Source organism: Rhineura floridana, chromosome 14, assembly GCF_030035675.1.
Source record: "Rhineura floridana isolate rRhiFlo1 chromosome 14, rRhiFlo1.hap2, whole genome shotgun sequence".
Lineage (NCBI taxonomy): Eukaryota > Metazoa > Chordata > Lepidosauria > Squamata > Rhineuridae > Rhineura > Rhineura floridana.
The window spans coordinates 12,587,191-12,612,260 of NC_084493.1; the positions used below are offsets into that span (position 1 = coordinate 12,587,191).

Genomic DNA, 25,070 nt, shown 5'->3' on the forward strand with positions numbered 1-25,070 from the left:
TCATGCAAACAACAAGTGCATCATCAGTGGGTTTCCTGAGCACATGGAACCACGGTTGTTGCTTCTATGGATATAAGGGAGTGAGGTCAGAGGTAAATGAAATGCAAATAGAAAAAGACAGTGATGATTTCCTAAATGCAATACCATACCAACCACAAGAAGATTCCTATGAGTAAGGCAGAAAACTCAGCATCCCACAACCAGTCAGGATGCCGAACCAAAAACCAAAACTAAAAAAAAACCAGTCAACCAATCCCCATGCAGCACAACCTGACCTGGGAGCTGCAGTTAGTGCAGAGTGCTGTTGCACAATTGTTGACATGAGTGAGATCCTATCAGCACGTAATACCTCTGCTCTGAAATCTGTGCTGGTTGCCTATTTGCTACCAGGCCAAGTTCAAGGTGTGCTTTCCATGTTACGGGTGCCACATAGTCCTTGTTCTGCTCTTGTAAGAAATCAGTCCTTTAGTGTGACAGCACCTACGCTTTGTCGCTCCCTGCCTATTGATATTAGGCAGACACCTTCATTGTACTCTTTTCAGCACCTGCTAAAAACATTTTTGTTTAGGCAAGCCTACCCGGGCATGTAGAAGCTATTGTGGTTCTTATCTGCTTATAACTCATTGTTGGTTTATTATTTTGAATGTTTTTAAATACCTGTTTTTCACTGTTTCTACCAATATTTTTTTTTTAACGTCTGTAAACTGCTTTAAGATTTTTTACAATAAAGAGGTATATAAATGTTGTAAATAAAATACATAAATAGATTTTGGAGTCACTGTGGCCGTTGGGTCTCTTTCCATATCTAGGAAAAAAGGAATCCGTCTTATACTGACTCAGGCCATTTGGTACCATCTAGCTCAGTACTGATGACATGGACTAGTATTGGCTCTCCAGGATTCCAGGCAATAGGCTTTTCTAGAAATTGAATTTTGGACCTTTGGATGCAAAGCATATGCCCTACCACCGAGCTACAGCCCTTCCCATTTAAAAAAATATCTTTTAAAATTGTTCTGCTAAGCTTAGACCCTTTGAAATTAGCAGACCTAAATTAGCCAAGTCTGTTAATTTGCTATGGGTCTACCCTGAGTAGGATTAACATTGGTTACAATTCTGGGCCTCACCTGTCCGTTAAACAAATAGTCTACGCATTGAGAATTGCGGTGGACTCCCACCGCACAAATGGTCCCCCCCTACACCTTTAGCATAAGCCCTTTTGCTAAATAAACTAAAATAAAAAGGAGAGAGGAAGAAGAAAAATAACTGTTTAACCTGTGCTACTAACATTGCTATAGAGATGGAACCACTGCATACAGTAGGAAGCGCTATCTCATATCTTGCAATAGCAAATGTGGTATGTGCTGACATTAACTTGGCAAGCAAAAAAATAAAATAATGACTCGTATCTACTCACCTACAGTCCAGAGTGAGTTCAAATGAGGATTCGTACAAGGGGGAAAAAATCTCAAAAGGCACAAAATGAATAATAGGAATAACACATAAATGGGCAGGTTAATAACTGATTTAATAAACCCACCATAAAGCAACACACTAGTTTAATTAAACAAATATATATATCATTACAATTTTAAAAAACTCCAAATACAGTACAGATCTACCAAACCCCCAATTTCTAATTTTGTGTTCTGTAAACCCCATTTAATGAAAAATCCATTATGAACATCCATTGTGTGCAAAAATACCTGACTTCCAGAAAGGTCATATAGAAGGAATACGCACACTTTTCACAATTTGTGATATGGCTTTGTGTTGTATTGTTATGTAGCAAAACAGGCTTCCAAAGCTGTTAGCTCTTCATCTCTGAGCTGGAAATGCAAGCATACTGTACTGTAGGACGTCCTGTCTGCTTTTGGAAGAAAACAGAATATAGTGCATTTTTCTCATAACTAATACTGAAATTTTGTCTTGGGGTAAAGTAGAAGGGGAGAAGTGTTGGCTAGCCCCAACTACAAGTGGCATAAAAAATCCAGCAAGTGGGCCTCAACATCATTTAATCAAGGTACCGACTTCCAGCATACTCCGAGTGAGTTTGCTGTTCATCAAGGAATCTCTTTTACAACAAATTGTGACGCTACTGTTTCAGAGGTGGGGAGCCTATGGCCCTCCAGATGTTGTTGGACTCCAGTTCCCATCAGCCCCAGCCAGCATGGCCAATAGTCAGCAATCATGGGAGTTGTAGTCCAACATCATCTAGAGGGCAACGGCTTCCCCACCCCTCTTTTACATGAAGTATCTGAATAATTATTTAAATAACTATACAAATTGCTTTCATGAAAGGGCTATTTTTTTTTAAAATCACTCTTCATCAGAAGATAACACTTGGTCCTGAAACCCTGTAACAAGATTCACTTCACGAAGGAACTAGATAATGATTTCAAACTATTGTGTTCTAAACAATTACCCAAATTAGTCAAAATATGCTGGCAATGGTCAACATTGATACTTTTTCCATTGTGATCAAGCGGAACTATCCTTTTTGGCTTCTTTAGCCCGAATTACAGGTAATACAAAAGCTTCTGAAGGAAAATAAAATATTGCAAGCTATGTTTAAAAGCACTGATTGACTCAGATTTTACAGATGAAGACCATTGCTTCCAGTCTTAGCCCAAAGTTATAGCAAAAGTTTCTTACAGCACAATGTTATTCATGTCGATAGAGTTCTGTTTAGATGTAAAGAAATTTGAGTCCAAATTCTGGTATTTTTTATTAATATTTGCAGCATTAATCTATGTTGTATCTGGCTTTGAATAACCCATGATCCGAACACAACATCTCTGTATTACGGTTCTTTCCCCTGGTTTTCCCTTATCTATACTTAAAATTAAGAAGAATCCAATATGAATTTGGTGCCTGCGGTGCAGTTATTAAAGCCTGCAATTCAGCACAGGTCAAAAAGGAAGATTTTACTTTTATGTTACTAGAAGGACAGCAACAACAAAAATTGACAGTGGGTGTGCTCCTGTTCAATTAAAAGACAGTACAATTCACTGAATCACTAACATTTCACTGGCGCACTTTAGCATACATCACCATGCAAAAGCCATTATTGGGAGGAAATGTAAAAGTGACACGGAAGCCAGATTCTTATGATGTTCAGCTTCAGGGATTGTCTGAAGCCTTTCTTCTCTTATTACCTGAATGTCTACAACAGCCTTTGCCAACCTCGTGCCCTCCAGATGTTGTCAGACTACAACTCCATGCTGGCTGGGAATGATGGGAGTTGTAGTCCGATAACATCTAGAGGTTACTGTGTTGGTGAAGGCTGGCTTACAACATGTCTACTGATTCAATCTCTGTGTTTCATGTGGTTTCTATAAGGCCCCTTCTTTTTCAGTGAGGCAAATCCATCACAAAAAGTCTCCTACGACATATTTATTTACTAGAATTAAGGTTCATGCTTAACCAAACGGCCTCCTGAAGCAGGTTAAATGATATTCAAGATGTTCGATAAGAATCGTCTGCAACTCAAATATATTTGAAGAAATTAAATATTTTTCTATGGTACAAGTCCTAAGATACGAAAGACAACTAATCCTTTCAAACACAGTGGGTCCAGCCCCAAAGTCTTCAGTTAAACAACTGGTCGCTTGTCCCAGGAAAATACTTTTTCTGGTTTGGATCATAGTTTAAAGCCAAAATTTGCAAAACTGGTTACTCTAAAAGCTAGACCTCTCAACGTGTATTCAAGTTTGTACAAAGAGACAACTTATAAAAAGTCCTGTTATCCCTGCCGCATTTTGGTGTTTTTTTTTTTTTTTTAGGCAAGGTATTAAAAACCTAGCTATTGGGGGAAAATACTGTGTAACCAGTTCAGGGATCATTAACAACTTTGATTACAGACATGATCAACCTTGGCAGCTCTTTTTAAACTCAAGTAGTTAATTCGTGCTGCCCCTTTTGGAGAGTAGACAAGTCAGAGTTAACAAATGGCAACATGGAAGTGTATTCTACGAGGTATCTGCCAAAAGTAACGTGATCTGTAAACATTTCGTTGGAAATATATTGGCATGACAACCGTAGCAGAAATTAACAGGCAGGAAGAGTTACAACTTGTTTTTGTTAAAAGGACAATTCTGACCCAGTATTTTCACCAGTTCCAATCCTTCTTCTTGTACTAGATACCAATACAAGTCCAAACCTAAGGGATTCTATTCCATTTGTAAATCTTGCATTTATTGCTTTTGTGGTCTTTTTTGGCTGCAAGATCAAAAGTATAAGGCAAGTCTCCAAAAAGTGTGGAAAAATTAGGCACTGGAGCTCTGACAGTTTGCACAGGTTTTATTCTCTTCTCGCCTGTAGCTCTGAAGCTGGATTGAACACTGATAGGCTCCAAATGTGTTCAACAACAACCGCCTGGCCTTGGACTGGATTTCCTCCCACTTTGATGAACTACCAGGAACTGAAAGGTAAGGAAGACACAGAAAGTACCATAAAGACATGGACGGAGAAACACAACATCCTGGTGGGACAGCGGCAGGTATGATGGCAGAGGATCAGAAATATCCAAAGCCCTTCTGGGCATGTGGTTGTGGGAACAGAAAGCTTGGAGCAGCATCCGAGTTTATTTTTCCTCCAGGGCTGGGTTTGTTTTGGTTTTAAGTTATTTCCCTCCAGTTGTTGCAATAAGAGGGAAAACACATGTATCAGTTCTAGGGCTGGCGTTTGATATCCCCTCTCTGGCCGCCCTTTCATGGGCACGTTGAGAGAATGGGAAGGCTGTGGATCTTTAGCTTTATGTCTTCCTCTGATCAGTCCCGGGCGTGCCCTCTTTTTGCATTATCGTGGAAACTCCGGTGTCCTTTATACTATCCGTAGTCCCAGGACAACTAAGTCAAGTGGATAGTTGCCTTGGTAGAAGGGAACACTTGTACTCTCCTCTATACCCCAGCTAGGAAACCCAGCAAGCAAAGTTCAGCCTTGCCCCAGTTGGATGTAAATGTCGTTTGTTAAAACTCTCCAGAAATGGCAAGCCTCTGAATACCAATTGCTCAGGAGCACAAGCAAGGAGAGTGCTACTGCAGTCGGATCCTGCCAGTGGGCTTCCCACAGGATGGTGGACTAGATGGGCCCTTGGTGTGATCCAGCATGATTCTTCTTATGTTCACTTTTGTTCTAACATTGCTAAACTAATCTCCCTCCTCTCCACCTTTTCCCACCCCTCCCATTTTCCTTGCGTGCATAGGTCTTTTATTAGACTGAAAGCCTGTGTCTTTATATGTATAGTGCTTAGATCAGGGGTGGGGAACCCGTAGGCCTACTGATGTTGTTGGATTCCAACTCCTATCAGCCCCTAGCCAGCACGACCAATGGTCTGCGATGATGGGAGAGTTGCAGTCCAGCAACATTAAAATGGCCATAGACCCTGACCTAGATGATGCAGGTGCACAAGAAACAATAAGTTACTTTATTTCTTCAACAAACCAGAAATAAGACACACAAACAAAAATGGGAGGAAAAAACCCTTAATCTAGTCACATGGTTCTAACTTCATTAACATAGCACTTTGCTATGCACAAGTCCCATTTTACCTAATTGCAAGTGGACTATGGCAATCGTTTTTCCTGCAGTTAGCGACCAAATATTCAGGTTTTCCACTGAAAGCACGTCTTCAATTTTCATTAGCTCTTCTTTGATGCGATCCACATTCAAATGCTTTGGAACTCCTGTGAGGATATTTTTAAAAGAGATTATACCAATACACTGAACTTGAACAGATTACAAACCGTTTTTAAAAAGGCAGCCATTAGTCGTGCAAATGCCAAGAGGCAAAACACTCTGGTCTAATAAGAATTCTTGCAATGTCTCTCGCACTTCCAAGAACTGACAAACATTTTCACTCATTTGAAGCTATACATTTATTTTGAAATAGTAGTAGACTTCTTCTCAAAATGTTTGGCCTTTAGGAATGGTTTTCACATTGGCCCAGTTTTCACTTAACACCGAACCATAATGTAGCATTATGAGGATGAGCCACAGTTGCCCCTCCCATTCCCTGGCACGGCCACAATGAAGAGATTGGAAACTTTGTTTAAATTAACAACAGTTTAGCATTATGTCTAAAAATGAAACTGTGATTATTCTTATTGAAGGTTTGTTCAAAATAGGCCTGCTTCTAAAACTATGTTATGAAATTAGCTTATTTCAACAAACCATAGTTGGGATCAACCACAGTTTGTTGGATTTGGATGCTATGATAACTGTGGTTAATCTAAATCTAAAAATGGGAGTGAAAAATTGTGAACTCTTCCTTCTGGGTATGTGCAAGGTCAAGGCTAGTTCCCATAATGTAAAACCAGCCCATTGACTCCCATCTGCTGAGGAAACCCAGCACATAGCAAATGATTTTGGAGTATGTTTTATGGCACAGCATTTGGTCACGTAAGGAACTGAACCGCCTTGTTTACATAAGAACAGCAATAAAAAGAAAAGGTCTTCTTATTGATAAGATTCCAAAGAACCAGAATGCAGCTGGAAAACCATGGCAGTGCTCCACTTGAAACGACCCAAAAAGCAATTTAAAACTGCGTTTCTATGATGCAGAACTGATGCATCTCCCCAAAGGACCTGGTCCACAATTTCCACAATTCTTCAAAACTGTCTTTCAACTGGGGTCCTTTCTTTTCGGCACCAAAATTACATCTAAAATGGGGGAAAATACAATCCAAAATAACAATGAGGCAGCAAATTGGGGAAGACACAAGGCAATACTAAGGTTGGACTGGGATAACATCAAGAACTGCATGAGGCTGGTACATCAGACCAAAACAATTCATGGCACCTGGCTAGGTGTCTTGATGGATAGGTCCTTAGAAACTTGCAGTATAAAAGGGAACCCTCAGTAAAGCAGAATGGGAGATCAATTTGCAACATGGATTTACCATACAAGGTTTATTCATCAACATCAGCTAGTATAGCCTCTGATACTGTTAGCTGATATCTGATAGGTGGAATGTCCTGATAGGTGAAAAGATAATTCGTATTTCGGCTGACATAATGAAACATTTAATTCCTCTGGGTGGGGCACAGCTGAAATAATCATTAGAGATGTTGAGTAAAGCTCAGATGGCACTAAAGCTTAGAGCTATATCACTCTTCAGGACCGCTACATACAGCAAAATGTACTAGTATTCCAAAATTATTGATCAAAACGTTAAAACATCTTTAAATGATCAAAGGAGTAATACGGTAATTGTTGCTTCTACCTGCTCTCAGTCTCAAATTTAAGAGTTCCAATGGTCATTACCTTCAAGTACGATTATTCCAGTGTCCCATATGATCCGAAATGTTGTAAAAGCCACGAGAACTGAGAATATGTATGTGCATATGGGATCAGCAATCTTGTACTCCGGCTGAAAGAAAGAGGTTAAGGCCTGGTAAGACTGGGCGTAGGTAAAGGTCTTCTTAAGATTCCAAACATTTTGAAGCCTTAGAACAGGTCGGGCTTGCAAGAGACATACTTTCCATTCTTCTCCAATTTTCGATTTGCCCTCTCTAATCCTCCTGTATTTTAGAGAGCGGGCATAGCTCAGTGGCAGAGCACAAAAGCAGAACAAGCTAAACTCCCTTGCAATATTTTCGTAGTAGTTGTTGTTGTTATGTGCCTTCAAGTCGATTACGACTTATGGCGACCCTATGAATCAGCGACCTCCAAGAGCATCTGTCATGAACCACCCTGCTCAGATCTTGTAAGTTCAGGTCTGTGGCTTCCTTTATGGAATCAATCCATCTCTTGTTTGGCCTTCCTCTTTTTCTACTCCCTTCCGTTTTCCCCAGCATTATTGTCTTTTCTAGTGAATCGTGTCTTCTCATTATGTTTCCAAAGTATGATAACCTTAGTTTCAACATTTTAGCTTCAATTGATAGTTCTGGTTTAATTTGATCTAACACCCAATTATTTGTCTTTTTCGCAGTCCATGGTATCCGCAAAGTTCTCCTCCAGCACCACATTTCAAATGAGTTGATTTTTCTCTTATCTGCCTTTTTCACTGTCCAACTTTCACATCCATACATAGAGATCGGGAATACCATGGTCTGAATGATCCTGACTTTGGTGTTCAGTGATACATCTTTGCATTTGAGGATCTTTTCTAGTTCTCTCACAGCTGCCCTCCACAGTCCTAGCCTTCTTTTGATTTCTTGACTATTGTCTCCATTTTGGTTAATGACTGTGCCAAGGTATTGGTATAATCCTTGACAAGTTCAATGTCCTCATTGTCAACTGTAAATGTTTTTACGACAGCACACCTCCTCAAACGTATAATTTAGTTATGTATACTTGTTTTTTTTGTTTTTTGTTTGCAAATTTAATTAAAAAAATAAGAAAAAATAATAACAAAACAAAAATGCTGGAGATACAAAAAATAAAAAATAAGTTAAAAAAAATATGAATACTAAGAACAATAAAGTGCCATCAGAGAAAAGAGCAGCCGTCAGTATATGCATCCTGAGTTAAGCATTTAATATAAGCCCTCCAGATGTCCAAGTAGGTATCCACTCGACACTGATGTCTATAGGAAATATGTATACTGTTTTTAAGATTTTGCCCATTTTGATCTATTGTTGTCAATATGTTATGTACCCCAGCGGAGATTTTTTTTATTAAGTGGTTTATAAATGTTTGTAAGTAAATAAAAACATTACTGGTTTCAAAAGAAAAAATTATAACATACTGCTACAGTGCTTGGAGGAGGCGTCCCCTGCAACAAGGAGGAGTGTTCTACCCATCAATTGTTTGGGCATTCACGGGCTTCCCTTGGAAGATGTTTCACTGAACTGGGGCCAAAAGAGAAAAGGTCCCGCCTTTCATCCCTGCAATGATACTTCCTGTGGTTCTGGAAACAAAGAGGGCTTCCATTGCCAATCACAATAAACAGGGATGGGGCTTATATGGGGAGAGGCATTCTTTAGCTCGGCTGGACCTAGGCAATCTCCAGTCAGAGTGCTGCACCCAGAATACAAAATGCAAACTCAAGTATATGTATGTGAAACCTCCACACAGAACAGAGAATCTGGGATTTCTTGTGTCCCACACTTGGGTTGGTTAAAAGAAGGAGAGGTGACCAAGAATATCTATTTAAATGTACATTCCCTAGTTAAAAACTTCCCCACCCTCCAGATGCCAAAACTCCAGTTGAAACACACTGTATATTATATCCCCAACGACTAGCCCCCAGATCCTATTAATCCAATCCTGCAGTTCTTTGAATGGACTGAAGCTCCGGTGCACACAAGGACTTCCCCACTGCATTGAACAGGACAGCAGTTCTGTGCATGTATCCTTTGCATGTACCTTCCACTGAAGAAAAAGTGAGAGCTCTGGGTCAGATGCATTTATGCGAACCCCATACCAGGAGCATTTCACAGCGTTCCAGTGTTGACTGGTCCCCAGTCAGAAACATCTTTGTTCCCAAATCTAGTGCCAGGTCCTACCTTGAAACGAATGATGTATGCAGCTACAAGCACGCCAATACTCTGCACCAGATCTCCCAGGGCATGTACAAATGCAGCTCTCACCGCTAGGCTGCCGTGGCTGTGGCCATGCCCAGCAGCTGCAACCGAAGAGTTGGACGGAGGAACAGACGAAGGGGTATGTGAATGGGAGTGAAGGTGACCAGACTGGTTCAGCAGAAAGCCCATTCTGAAATGGAAAGTGGGAGACAAGACAACAAAATAGACAAAAGAAAAGCCCACCTGTTAGTGTATGCTTGATCCCAAGGTTGCAGTATTTTAACTCTGTTTTATAAGCATGAAGAGTGAAGAACAAACCACTCATGCAGCCTTTCCCAACCTGTCCCCATAAGTTATTGGACTACAACCCCCATCAGCCCCAACTAATTCTCAGCCTACGGTCAAGAATGATGTGAATTGTAATACAGCAACATACGGGCCCCAAAGGTTGGGAAATACTGCACTAATGCAAGTTGCTAGCAGCTACAATTAAATTTACAGCCTGTGATGGTCACAGGGCTTTTACTACTAAGCCACTGTGAACGGGATAAAGAACATGGATCTACACATAGTGGCCTGCCACAGATCCAGACTGTTTCCCCCGCCGCTTACTTTCTTTCTCCCCCTTCCCATGGCCCTTTTGGGCAATGCCCTCTTGCAGATCTAATGTGCTTAGCCTCTTGCCCGTTTTAAAATGGAAAAACCATCTCGGGGCGAGGAGGAGGAGGAAATCCTTTTCTCACTTCTGCACCCTAACCATGGCACGGCTTGGCAAGGAAGCCTGGCAGATCAAATCATGTGGTCAAGAGAAAGGCTGGAGCAGCATTGTGGACTCAATGCCCCTTCTCTCATAAGAACACAAGAAAAGCCCCGCTGGACCAAGCCAAAGGCCCAACCAGTCCAGTATCCTGTTCTCACAGTGGCCAACCAGTTGCCCACGGGAGTCTTCTCCGGAGCAAAGGGTGTCTCATACAGACCTGTACTTAATATCAGGTCATCACACTTGATGTCAGAGTTCATCCCTTGCCAGCGTGACCTCAGAGATGTGATAGGAATCCCGAATCTGGTAATTTAGAGGAGTCACTAGGTCTGCACGTACTGGGCTGTCCCCAGTAAAGAGGCGATGCAACCCACACGCCAAGAGACAGCCGCCAACACATTTTATGGCCCAGGAGACAAATTGCTACGCGACACAAAGAGCATTTGGTGACGTTGCAGGATCTAAAATAGGCATCTGTAAGGAATGGCTGTTTTGCTTCTGTTCGCCAAATGAGGATTCGCCCTAGCATTGGAATCTAATGCCGTTGACAGTCCCATACCGAGGGGTGAGGAAGATTTCTCTGCCTGAGGGTCACAGGCAAAATCAGACGGAGCCATGAATGTAACTTTTACCTATGTTCGGTGGCCTAGTTTCTACACACATACACACCCCTCCCTGGCCTCCATCTGGGCAAGCAAGGGCTATCATCAGAGTAAAGGACACGTTGCAGCCAGGCAAAAACACTCCAGGAGGGTGCAAAGCACGGGCAGGAGCGGCTCTGGCTGGGGAGAACCTTGTGGGCCAGGTAGAGAGGCGTGGAGGGCCATATTCATGCCCTAGGTCTATGGTCCGTTAACCTGTAAGCAAAAAATCCTTATTGTCTGACAAAGGGAGGCACCAAAGAGTGATGGGAGGAGCCCATATAGATATAGGAGCAAGCAGAGGAGCTTCCATCTCACTGCTGTGGTCCAGCCTGTCCGATTCCTCTCCCACCTTCCTCCTGGGAAAAAGCCAGCAGGGCCATGAAAAGGATTTCTCCATTGGCGTGCATCTCCCTCCGATCATTTTCGGGAAGCTTGTGTGTGTTCCGTGGGGAAATTACAAATGTGGATTCCCAATGAATAGCAATTTTGCTCACAGTGGCAAGAACATGTATTGTTCAAAAATGGGGAAACAACAAACCCCCAATATTGATAGGCTAGCTGAGAAAAACTCGGGAAACAGCATTAATGATCAAAATGACATATAACAGAAATGCTGTGTACCATAATGATCAAAGTGAGTTTTTAGAGAGATGGGCCTTGTTTATACAAGTTTGGAATGATAAGGTGACACATGAAATAGTTCTATTTCATTCACTTACTTTAATATAGCAATTTATCAATATGTTTAAAAATACAAATGTGTAAAGAGATTTCTTTCTCCTTTCAAAAGTTTTTCTCTTTATTTCACCTTTTTTTCTTACCTTTTCCCTCCTCTTTCAACGTTTCTGTAACGTAATGCTTTGGTTACACAAGTTGTCTCAGATAAATCAGTTTTCTTTTACAATTTTTTTGTAAGTTTGTTACCTTTATATTTCCCCTTTTTGCTTTGTGAGCACTTATTGTACACTAATGTAAAAGCTGTAGTAATAATAATAATAATAATAATAGAAGCTTGGAAGGGTGAAATAGAGTGAGCTGGCAGCCAGGGGTACCCTTCAGAAGGCTGGATGAAGCCTCCAGGCCAACAGTTGCTGGCTGTTGCCCAAAGCACTGTATATAGTACAGAACCCACAATATCCTGTTCGTTGCTGGATGGAAAAGAAAGTAAGAACATGAAAGGGATGACTGGAGAGGTCAAGTGTCAAGGAATGCTGGGAAAGGGAATGCCCTCACACAAAGGAGGGCTGGGTGGTGCAGGACACACCTTGTGGAACAAACTGGTTTTCAACAAAGAGTTAAAAAAAGAAGAGAGGAGTTTGAAGACTGAAAAGCGAGAACAAGAGGAGACAACAAGGGGCCAACAGAAGAGAAACTACAATGAGCCTGACAAATAAGGGCCAGCTTGCCACATGTTTGGCCGCTGCACCACTTCACTTTATAGTTGGTTCTCACACTGCTCCAGTAACATGTAAAGTCATATTGCATGCCAAGGTTGACGGGCATAAATGCCATTATGGCCATGCCACAGGGGCAAAAACGTTTTACACATGATTGGACAACGTGGGAAACATGCATGGCGAAACAACGAGACAGCAACACCTACTTTGCACTAAGATAACACACACAAATCAGCTCTTAAGATCCCGAAGATAGTCAGACTAGCGCGCAGTCAAGTTAAGCATGATGCCGTATCAACGAATCCAATACAGTAGCCACTTGCTTAAAAAACCAACTTTTTTTTAACAGAAGGAAAGAAAACTTACATAAGGTTTACTGCGACACCAATGGCTGCTGTAATAAGCATGATATCCCCATTGATTTCATAGTCCATATGGATGGTCCTTTGAACAGCTTCATACAAGAGGAAAACCATAAGGATATAGATCAGCAATACGCTGAACATGGCAGACAACACCTCTGAGAAAAAGAAAAACAGCAGCAATATCACATTTAGCAGCATTTAGCACTTCTGTCACTTTTTTAATTATCCCAAATGCCTACAATTCTCATCTTATTTTATGAACACTGTTCTACTAGTTAAGCCCTTTCACTTTTGTATGGTACTTCCACATGCCCCAGAACTAGTGGTGAAAGCTCGTGCGAGAGAGATGGCTGTCTGGTGGGGTAAAGGAGCAATAAACATACATGCCTTATGGTCAGAGCTTGGAAAAGTTGCTTTTTTTGAACTACAACTCCCATCAGCCCCAGCCAGCATGGCCACTGGATTGGGCTGATGGGAGTTGTAGTTCAAAAAAAGTAACTTTTCCAAGCTCTGCTTATGGTTTTGGAAAGGTAGCATGACAAGCCACGCCTGCTTAACTTCCTCTTTCTACGCAACCCTGAAAGGTGCAGGAGCCCTGACCTCTTTTGCATCTTGCCAGCCTGTTTATCATTAAGCAATCCTACGTAAGATGTTGAGGATTGCCACCCTGTTTATCATTGAGCAACCCCCAGTTAAACTATTGAGCAATCTCAATTCAAGCTTTTGAAGAATCCAAATTCCCTGGAACACAGTTTGGAAACTCCCTGCTGTATGCACACCGCCTCTTGTAATTAGCAACAACTGCACCACAGATTATTAGCCTCACTGCCCACGAGACTGGCACTGTGCAAAGCTGTCACAATTTCTCTTTTTAAAAAAAAAAATGACAATAGGCTGATTTATTACGAATTTTTCAACAGGAAAGGTCTCGACTATGGGAACAACTCAAAAACTTTCAGCTTCTTCCCAGCTTTATGGGCCCAATATGATTTATAAACTATGGGTTATATTCAACTATCAGAGAACACCCATTAAAAATTAATGAGCCTCAGTCATGTCTATTAGCTTCAATGGGTCAACTCTGAGTAGAACTAGCATTGACTACAACCCTATTTCCACCCACCACCTTTAAAAAAAAAATTCCCAGGGTGGCTTGGGGCACGTGCAGACATAAAAAAATGCAACACTATTTTATTTCGCCAGCTTCTCTTATGCAAGGCTGGGCTTCTCCGGAGGATCTCCATCTGAGCCGGAATGAGGAACTTATCCCAGTGTAGCCCAGCTGAGCCAGGACCCAGCCGGCTGAGCCAGGGGTCCACCATATCTAACTCCCCTCAGTCCAGCATAAACAGGAGTTGGATTGTGCCCTAATGCTGCAACCTAAGCACCTTCTCCTGGAAAAAGACCCACTGAATACTAGGACTTACTTCCGAGTAAACATACATAGGACTGCATTGTAAAACCATGTACTAAATATGAACAGTATGTAAAAGCTGAACCAAAAGTCGGGGGGGGATATTTCCAAAGTCTCCTTTTACTCCATCTAGAAGGAGGGTTAAATTTCATAACTGAGCCTGCCAAGCTTTTATTCCTAGAGAGACATTTTCCTGCACACCGGCCTTCCAGTATCACCTCATCAATTCATTATTAAAGCCATACTGTACCATACTGTATAGCAGCAAGTCTTTCTCTGCCTCAAACAATAAAGAATTTGGCAGCAATGGAACTTTTCTTTCAAGAGTTTTTAATTTTGCAGAATGAGTATCCTTATGACTGAAATACAACCCACTGGGACCAGGAGTAGTTTTCAAAGGCATTTAAATACACTCCAGTGCTTAGGGTTATTATACTGCTCCCATGGGCCCCTTAACAATCAGGAACATTAAAGAACCAAAACTACGGCTGAAAAAAATCTAATTATAGCTTTAAAAAAAAAAGTCATGCAAACAGTGAACTGAATAATGTGATTGTAGACGAGCCTAACAGTGGCATGAAGCAGAGTTGGGTCAGTGTATTTTTAATTGAAACACACTTTTTCCGTTTTGTAAGTTCTATTTCTAAGAGTCGATAAACGTTCTTGGAAACCTTTTGTGGATATTGTTCTGGCTTCTAGAGAGGAAACTGTAGTCATTTTTAAAGGTACATCAGCTCACCCACAATCCAGTACACAGTTATATATGCATGTTATCCCCTCTGAAATCAGTGGGGCTTTAATAATAATAATAAATTTAATAAATTAATAACAATTTAATGAGAGTCCCGAGGCAAATTACATAGATTTAAAAATACAAAGCATACATAAAACCATACAGAAATTGAAAAATACAAAAACGAAGAACCATACATAAACAAATCTGTAAAATCCTTAAAAACATTGGTCTGAAGGGGTAAACATTTAACCAAATGCTTGAATAAAAAGATGGGTCTTCAGCAGCTGTCTAAAAATGGGAGCAGAGGGAGCTGATCTTACCTCACCTAATACCTTACCTAATAATAATAAGAAAAATAGTTACATTTGTATCTTGACTTTCCTCCAAGGAGCTCCAAGCCACATACATGATTGTGGGCCTCCCATAGGCATTGGACTGGCCACCGTGCGTACAGAATGCTGAACTAGACAGACCTTGGTCCGATACAACAGGGCTGTTAGGTTCTTACGATCTCCACCCCACAATTTTATCCTTACAGCCACCCTGCAGGTTGCAAGTTAAGGAAAGATTGAGAGCCTCCCATGATCTCCCAGTGAGCTTCACGGCTGGGTGGGGATCTGACCCTGAGAATCACCAGCAGTAATGTAGTGTCAAATTCAGAAGTGCAGGGTCCCTTCACGATAGTCATGCATAAGAACATAAGAAGAGCCTGCTGGATCAGGCCAGTGGCCCATCTAGTCCAGCATCCTGTTCTCACAGTGGCCAACCAGGTGCCTGGGGGAAGCTCGCAAGCAGGACCTGAGTGCCAGAACACTCTCCCCTCCTGAGGCTTCCGGCAACTGGTTTTCAGAAGCGTGCTGCCTCTGACTAGGGTGGCAGAGCACAGACATCATGGCTAGTAGCCATTGACAGCCCTGTCCTCCATGAATTTGTCTGATCTTCTTTTAAAGCCATCCAAGCTGGTGGCCATTACTGCATCTTGTGGGAGCAAATTCCATAGTTTAACTATGCGCTGAGTAAAGAAGTACTTCCTTTTGTCTGTCCTGAATCTTCTGACATTCAGCTTCTTTGAATGTCCACGAGTTCTAGTATTATGAGAGAGGGAGAAAAACTTTTCTCTATCCACTTTCCCCTTCCACACCCCCTTCCAAGATTATACTCTAAAATGAGCTCCCAGACTCTTACTCTGTTTGGAGTTCTGTGGAGTGATGAGTGCAGGATGAGGGTATGTCTTTTTGAGGTTCAACAAGAAGACGAGTTTCCATAAAATTCTTCTCAGTGGCGAATATGCTCCCCTTTTGTGCCAATTAGTCTGTAGAATGCTGGAGACCTAGGGACCCTGATCCCCCCAAAAGTAAGGGATCTATGACCCCCCATGACCCTAGACAACTACACCCCTAATCACCAGTTCTTGTCTAACCCAGCAGATGGAGAAACCTGTGGCCCTCCACATACTGTTGGACTCCCAACTCCCGTAAGCTCCAGCCAGCGTGACCAGAGGTCAAGGACGAGAGGAACTGCACCCCAGCAGCATTTGGAGAACCACAGGTTCCCCCCATCCTTGCTGTGTTGGATTATAGCCACATGGCTTTTGTCTGGGCCAGACATCTTCTGTACATCAAACCAGACATAAAGCTACCTGACCAGTGTGGCTAAAGGTAAAGGTGTCCCCGCACTTGTAGTGCGAGTCGTTTCCAACTCTTAGGGTGACGTCTTGCGACGTTTACTAGGCAGACTGTATATATGGGGTGGGATTGCCAGTTCCGTACCCGGCCTTTCTTTACCCCCCAGCATATGCCGGGTACTCATTTTACCGACCATGGATGGTTGGAAGGCTGAGTGGACCTCGACCCCTTTTACCGGAGATTCGACTTCCTCCTTCCGTTGGAATCGAACTCCGGCCGTGAGCAGAGCTTTCGGCTGCGTTACCACCGCTTACCTCTCTGCGCCACGGAGGATCTCCAGTGTGGCTATTCCAGGATTATTATTATTTTTTTAATCATGGCTCAGCCATAGAACGGACAAAACTGTCAAGATGCAGCGTTCAGGCCTTCCCCTTTTTCCTCTCCCTTCCAACAGCATTCCCACCCCACCCCCAGGGGAAAATCGCTTCCCCCAAACCACATGTTCTGCCAAGCCGCAAGCTCTGATAAAACTGTATTGCCAGGAGAGGAAGAGCGAGTGGTGTCTAGCCTCTTGAACAATGACAGGAGAAGAGTGTTTTTTGTACTGCGCTGAATATACAGCACAACCCTAGACACGGCTAATTAAAAGAAAGCCCCCCCCCCAAGTTTCACTAGGATTACTCCCAGGTAAGGGAGCATAGGGTATCTTCTTCTTGCCTCTGGTGAAGTAGCTGCTGCCTAAAGAAAGGCATGCTACATTAAGCCAGCGAGAGTCCCAATGCATCTCAGGCTTCTAGGTGAACACCTAAGATATTTTGTACATACATGGAAAAGCATGAACCCAACAAACACATGTTTGCAAAAATATGGTTCTAAGTACAGGAAGCAGGTAACCCCCCCCATACGACCTTCTCTCATCAATCAACATTTAAAAATAGTTTTCACAAGCTGCCAGCCCCTAAGAGAACCATTTAGAGAGTTAACATTTGCACTTATCTGCCTTTTATTTATGAACCCAAGATATTAGACTTAACTGCTAATTGGCATGTACAGCCCTGTTAGAACAATAAAAAAAATAGGTCACCTACCTAAGCGATGGAATCCAAAGGTGAATTTTTTTGTCGGCGATTTCGCAGATAGCCACAAAGCAAGCAGAGTCAAAATAATGCCACTGAGGTCAGTTAACATATGAAGCGCATCAGTCATGATTGCTAGGCTATTGGCAACATATCCACCTTAACATGCAAATTCAAAAGGAATATATATATATATATATTAGGTATATGATGCTAAAGGTCTTCACATAATTAGAGAGAAGCAAAACTAAGTCTACATTCAACAGAGAGCTGTAGCCAGAGGTCTCCTTGACAAGAATATCAGCAGGTTGCATACGTTTGCCACATCCACATATTAACATTTAAGGAGTATACAAAAAAAAATGTACATCTGTAATGGGATCGTGGTAATTCTAAGCAACCTGATTTAAGCCATTATAGTATATTTCTATCCTTAGCAGGAAAAAAAATAATCTCACAATTAATGTATAATAAACGTGACTCATAGCCCACTTCTAAAGAAGCTGGGATGCATTTTAAAGGATCTGAAACAATAAACACGCATGCGTTAGCATTGGATGGAAACATCTCCGCTTGGAAACCTTTCCTCGGACAAGCCATCTCCTAAGACAGCCTGCACCAATCTGGTGCTCTCCAGATGTTTTGGATTACAGTTTCTATGAGCCACAGCTGCTGGCTGGAACTGATGGAAGCTGCAGCCCAAAACAGGTTGACGAAGGTTGTCTTAAGCGATTAATATCATTTTCGTAAGTTACCATAGCTGTAGTCCTGAGTCGCTGTCACAGATTCTAGCGAGGCTCCTACAAAGTTCCAATGAAGGTGCCTCCAGAGGACGTCCCCAAGGACCCTTACCTAGTGTTAGAGCTTAGCTCACCTAGCTGCTGTTTTTTGGCAAGCTACATAATTTGGCTAAAATTGGGGGAAGAGAATCCGAGTATGGGGCTTATGGATTTTATTAAGGGTCTCCTTATCCCCGCACCCCACCCATAATTCAAATCCTGCCTAGAAGGAGAAAACCCAACCACTGTGGTCCTGAAACTACATAGAAACATAGTCACACTTTTGCTAGGTTTAAGGCTTTGTTTTTTTCAAGACTCAGCCCTACAAACTTCAATCACATGTGCCAATCTATTGTGTGGGATTAATGTGCATACCCTGCCCCTGTGATCAGATGGCTAAACCCAGGCAAGCATAGGCACTAGAAACAACAAAAGTGCGACACCAGTGCAACAGGAGGTTAAAATGCGGGCAGGGGACAAGATTGTACTGGCATCACATTCCAAAATGTAATCTAGCACAAAATTAGGATACAATGGACCCCTCACAATGTTAACAGAAAAAGATAAACCAAAATGGAAATTGAAAAATGCTTTGGTGAAATACTGGGCTCATCTACTATATATTTTGGAAAGCTGCTGTCTGCTTGCTATATATTTGAACTTAAGACATTGTAAACAAATTTTGCTTGATGGTTCCTGAGATTATGGAGCAAGCTTTTGTCTATGTTTGGATACTACTGCATGCCATTTTGAACCAAGATGGCCGACTAAACCTTTCAAACATGCACTGATTTAAACCAATGGTGTGGGTTTTTTTGTTTCTTTGAATTCCTAAGCAATGCTGGGTATAAGGCTACTATTAGTAAATAATGGAAGGGTTCCTATATACCTCAATAGCTTAAAACAGTTTATCTTTTTTTTAAAAAAAGACAAACATTAAAATAAAGAAATCCATGGTGCAAATTTGCACCACCAGTGTGTTAACTCCTAAATCCTTTGCGATGGTTTTTTGTACACACAGGAATGTTGTCATAACAACTTTATAAAGTGGAATCTGTGATACAGACAAAATGCTAAGATTTCCCCTACCTATTTTGGGAAGTTTCTGGGGACAGAGTAGACCCACAATTAGCTAAGGTGTGTGGCATTCCCATTCATTTCAGTGGGGGAAATTGGATCCCTGCTAACATAGAGATGAAACGCCTTAGGATAAGTGACTCCGTAACTGTGGAACACCACACGGACTATAAAGCGGTTCAGGTGTGCTCATGAGGCTTTACAAATATTTCAAACAGCTGCCAGGGTGCACAGCAACCCCATTAGTGTAGGAGGATGTTTATAAAAAAGAAAAAGAAGTCTCCTTATTGTCCCCTTGTATAAAAAAAAACACCAAAAAGGCATATTAAGATCCCAGTCAATAATGAGCCTGAAGTCTCATTGCAGTCTTCAATGAGCCATAAAGGACGAAAGTCCATCTCATGGGTGGCTGATCACAAACCTTTTCACAAGCAGTTGAGGATACTCCAAATTTAAAATAATGGGTTGTAGGGAACAATAGGCAAAGAGCACAACCCTAGATACAGCAGAACCCAGCAAACTTTCTGTGGAGGTGGAGAGCTCAGCTACTACTTATTGATCAATAGCCGCAGGCTTGCTTTGGTCAGCTCAACTGCCAGAGGGCTTCTGGGCTGCTGAATCCCTTTTAGTTTCTGCTATGGTGCAATTTGTGTAGATTCCTGACCCACACGTTGTGAAGAAGCTCCCTTCAAGGATGCAAGAACTATGTCCGAGAAAGCAGCCTTTCTCATAAGTCCATAAAAGTTGCAGGCTCCCACCCCAAAGAGTTTTATTAATCATACTTGCGCACACAAAATATATGCTAGTTATTTGTGACACTGAAGATCTAAATGGGGGGAGGGGTCAGACCCATAATGAGGGGGGTTGGGGGGCTGCTCCCTAAAAAGTTTACGAAAACCAAATAATTAAATTTATTACAGAAAATAAATCTGCCCCCCTACTTTTTTTGGTGTCCCCCCTGAACTTTTCGGCTGGCTACGGGCCGGGGGGGGGGAAGACTTCCCAATCTGAAAACACAACACAGACCTTTGTAGCCATTTTTGAAATCACATCAGCAACTTTTTGGTTGCTTAGAAGCAACCCTCGTTTGCCACAAGTAACCAAGTGGCAAGTGCTATAAGGGGCATGTTGACAACAAGCTTTGTCACTTAACATTTTGAAACAACCTTGCTCTGCATAGTGCTTACAACCTTACAGTAACTGAGTAACCTGAGCAAGTATTATCTGTTAGCATGGATCCAATTTGCTGGACTACAGCCCAAATAGCTCACAGAGGCGGAGAAATACACTACAATAAGCAGGTTAACATATTTTTTCCATAAGAACATAAGAAGAGCCTGCTGGATCAGGCCAGTGGCCCATCTATTCCAGCATCCTGCTGTCGCAGTGGCCAACCAGGTGCCCATGGGAAGCCCACAAGCAGGACCTGAGTGCAAGAGCACTCTCCCCTCCTGTGGTTTCCAACAACTGGTTTTCAGAAGCATACTATGGTGACATAGCATAGCCATCATGGCTAGCAGCCATTGACAGCCTTATCCTCCATGAATTTGTCTAATCCTCTTTTAAAGCCATCCAAGTTGGTGGCCATCGTGGCCTCTTGTGAGAGCGAATTTCATAGTTTAACTATGCGCTGCGTGAAGAAGTACTTTGTCTGTCCTGAATCTTCCAACTTTCAGCTTGGGCGGGAAGTTTCGGTATAAATTCCACATAGGTCAGGAGAAAGCTACTTCCCCAACTGTTTATTTCCTGGCAAGCAATCTGTCACAATCATGTCTCAAGCTGCCATGGGACATATAGGTACTTGCAAACAGATTGGCTGGTTAAAAATTATAATTTATGGGTCAGTAATTTACTGGCACCTTGCTGAAACTAATCAGGCCTTGGTCTAGTCAGTGCCTGGATGAGAGACCACCTGGGAACCGCATGCATGCCACCTTGGGTTCTACGATGAAAGAAAGATGGGATATAAATGTAATAAATAAAAAATAGTTTTTATTTTTTACTGGGGCTACCTTATCCTTTTTCAGAAAGATTCTGAAAAAACAAAGGGAAAACAAAACCTTCATTTTGTAAATGGAGACATGCTGTTCAGTAGAATCAATCCGTGCAACTGTACTTCAGGAAGTTGGCAATGCCCTTTTACCCCCACTTTCATGGCATGTTGCTTTTGCTTCAAGGTGTTCTCTGAACTTGCTGCCTCCTTGCAATGAGATATCACCAGCTAAGTAACCAATTGTGCTGAGTAAATAACTAAAAGGCTGTCCCGGGCACAGTGACTTAAACAAAGCAATGACAATATCTCCTTCGTATGAGAAGTCAAGACAGTCTTACCTATAAGCTCTCCTGTCATAAAGAGGAGATAGAGAACGGCTGCTAGGGCCAGCCGCCTCTTCACCTTCCTTTGCTTCAACAGTTCCCTTTGTTTGTTGCAATTGTGACAAGGGTCTGTAGTACTGGGTCCGCTCTGGGTACTCCGCAGAGCAACGTCCCTCTCCAGCAAGAACTCGTCATCAGAAAGGGGACCCACGTGGGCTCCATTGACAGAAGCCTCGGCTGCATCCTCAGAAACCACGACCCGCAACTTGTTGAACCTGGGAAAGTCCTCCTCGCCAGCCTCACCTGAAAAATCAAAGGCACTGCAGTCGTTCAAGAACAAGGGGTCATTGTTCTTCCTCAGGGCAGACTTGAGGCTGTTCCAGATGCTGGAGTGAGCCATAGTAGGTTGCCGGCCTGGAACGCAGCTGAAGGCCAATGCGCTTAGGAACAGCTCTTATCGCAGGCCAGAGGGCTCCTTTTTGCTATTTGCCTGGGTCATCTCTCCTCTCGGAAAAAACAGATGCGCCAAAGTCGGTCAGGTTCATTGAAAGCTGCAATATGCAAAACAGATGGCAGTTAGGAACTCAATTAACCTTCCGCCCATTAACATCATGCCAAGGCTGCAATGATCTGAAGGGTTCTCTGCCCAGCCTGATCGGTTACAAAGTCTAAGAAGGTGTAACCGAGTTTGCTCATATTCAATCCACGCCTCACCCTTCCGTCTCTCCCTCTGCCAACAAAAAATTAAACCAACAACAAAAAACTGTTAACTGTAAGCGCCTCGGGGCAGGAACCTGTTTTTGTTCAACATTACATGGGTGTTGATGGTGGCACTATGTGAATCACCAGCTCAGGAAGGGGGGGGGGGCTTGCTTTTCAAGAAAGGTTTGAACACCAGTGGCTTGAAGACAAAAGGGAGTGAACAGTTGTCAAATGGCACCCCAATTAAGGATGGAAAGATTTGTCAGTTTCGGTCCTCTCAGCTTCTCATTTTTCCAATGTTAAATTCAGTTCTCTACATTTCTGCAGCAATATGCAATTAAAAAAAAACCCTCATGAAAATTCTCCACCATTTTAGCACCAATTTCTCCAAATAAACACATTTTTGTGGGCAATTTTGACAAAGGTACACATTTTTGCAAGCCATTTCTCATCGCATCATGCCTTTTTGCATGCTATTGTCACCCATATATTCCTTTTCATGCACATTTTCCCCTAATACATGCATTTTTGTAAATATTGTTTAGTTGGCGAACCGCATCCCAAAATTCTAATAAATGCAAATTTCGAAGGATGGCTGTGTCTCGGTTCACATATTGTCATATTTCCTCTCATGCACAGGAAAGTGTGGATTTGACACATTCTGCCTGAAATGCGAACTGCATCGAAATCCTCACCCATCCCTCATTCCCCCATCCATCCCCAAACCCAGAAGAAAACAACACCACGCCAAGGGAGCCGCCGGCATTCTTAAGGGCCAACGGCGCGCTCCGTTTTCAATGGCCAGCAAAAACCACCGTCGCTCTTACGTGCGGGAGACAGCCATCGCGGCACGCCTCGGAGGCGAGAGACAGGGGCTCGGGCAGCACGGCGTAGGGACTGGCGATCTATCTATCTGCCCCGCCGTGGAGAAGACGCCTGCCCCGTGCCTGGGATCCAGCTCTTCAGGACGCTGGCTGCCTTAAGTCCCTCGGGAGCGAGCGAGCCAAAAATTCCTCCACTCTCCCCCGCCGCCAGGAGCCAACGAGGGCTGGGCAGAGCCAGCTTGCGAGGCGATTAGCGGCAGAAGAGGGTGTGGGCTGCTTCTGGAGAAGAATATGCATTCCTGAATATTCATCGAGGCTTCGCCTCCCCCTGGCAAGTGGGGCAGGCTTTAGGAAGGGAAGGCTCCTCCGCGCATCGCGCCATCCCCGTCAGCAAAGCAAGCCGGCCCGGTCTCCAAAGCGGAAAGAGGCGCGGAGCTGCCAAGAGGCCTTGAGTTGATAAAAGGAAATGAAACGCTTTCGCTTTTCCCCCCAGCCAGCCCGAGAAGATGCTCGTCTCCCCAAGCCTTGGAATCTCGGCTGTCCCCTGGTTTCTCAAGCAATGCCTTCGCCGAGCGTTCCTGCTGCTGTTTTGAAAGCTGGCCAAAGCCCTCCTCGGACGAGAAGCTAGCCACGTTCTCACGACGCCGATGCGGGGCCACGCGGTTTAGGGAAGGCGCACGCCGTTCCTGCTATGCCTGTTGCTGGACGCCCCGCGGTTCCCCGAGGCGAGGAGCTGGCGGAGCTGCGGTTTCACGTGCCCGCATTCTCTGACACCTTGACGGAGCTCCGAATCTCAACCGCTGCAGCAACGGTGCCGTGGATTCGAAAGGGTTAAGCGTGCACACGCGTTCGAAGCTCGGTGCAGGCTGGGAATTGTAGGAATGCACGGCTTCCTGCGCAAGAAATTAGCCTTTTCTTAAAAAAAACAAAAAACGCATGCACGGTGTTTTGTTACTTTCCCGTCTGCATTCTGTTGTTTATGAATTTTATCCCTCCAAGCGGATCTCACTAGCCCTCATTTTTTTATCCTCACTGTAACCACCAGGGGTGTAGACGTCTGGGGTCTGAGGGAGTCTTAGATCCTATACTTTTTGGGAGCAGGGTCCCAATATCTCCAGCATCCTATGAGCCAATCATCATGAAAGGGGAGAGTGTTAGCTACTGAGATGAGTCTTCTAACATGCTTCCTTGTCCTTTCCTGCTGATTGGAGCCAATCAGAGTGAAAGGAGGTCTGAGCAGACTCTTCTCAGTAGCTAACACTCTCTTCTTTCATGTTCATTGGCTCCTAGGAACATCAGTTGCGTGGGAAAAGGCATTAACAAGGATCTCATTCTCAATCCAGCAGCAAAAAAAGGAGAGGGAGGGGACACGGCATGGCATGGTGTGGCAGTGACTATCATGAAGGGACCCTGAGCTTCTGAATTTGCCACTATGCTACTAAATAACCCTGAGAGGTAGGTCAGGCTGATATGTACACACCATACTTTAAAACACCCCCCCTCCAAGAATCTTGGGAACTGTAGTTTGCCTGACAGCCCTATCATTCCTAGCACCCTTAAACTACAGTTCCCAGGAATCTTTGGGGGAAGTTATGCACTTCAAATGTATGGTATGTAAGCAGAGCCAGTGAATTTCATGGCTGAAGGAGAATTAAGAGCCCACTCTGCTCAGAAGTCAGTCCTATTGAATTCAGTGGGAGTGAGCTCCATTGGATTCAATAGGCCTTGCAGTGCAATCCTAACCATGTCCACTCAGAAGTAACTCAGTAGGATTTACTCCCACATAAACCTGCATATAATCAGGCTGCAAGCTTATTCTGCTTCCTTTCTATGCACACAATCAACGTGTTTGTAGATTTCACAGTATACAGGGACGCTATGAAAAGT

The 25,070-nt window shown here is 43.1% G+C and overlaps 1 protein-coding gene across 2 annotated transcripts; it reads right to left on the bottom strand.

Moving 5' to 3' along the window:
* Positions 1–1,504: 1,504 nt before the first annotated feature.
* SLC30A4 (solute carrier family 30 member 4) lies at positions 1,505–24,061 on the bottom strand. Of its 2 annotated transcripts, XM_061595370.1 has the most exons (8): positions 23,187–24,056; positions 21,673–22,208; positions 17,498–17,644; positions 12,636–12,789; positions 9,451–9,658; positions 7,265–7,370; positions 5,550–5,684; positions 1,505–4,420 (listed from the first exon to the last, which is right to left on the bottom strand). In XM_061595370.1, the coding sequence occupies exons 2-8, from the start codon at positions 22,055–22,057 to the stop codon at positions 4,266–4,268; spliced, it is 1,290 nt and encodes a 429-aa protein (XP_061451354.1). In that variant the 5' UTR covers positions 22,058–22,208; positions 23,187–24,056; the 3' UTR covers positions 1,505–4,265. The 2 variants fall into 2 exon arrangements, with proteins under 2 accessions (XP_061451354.1, XP_061451355.1); XM_061595371.1 differs by lacking the exons at positions 1,505–4,420; positions 5,550–5,684 and adding an exon at positions 5,693–6,660 and having other exon boundaries at positions 23,187–24,061.
* Between the last annotated feature and the right edge of the window lie 1,009 nt (positions 24,062–25,070).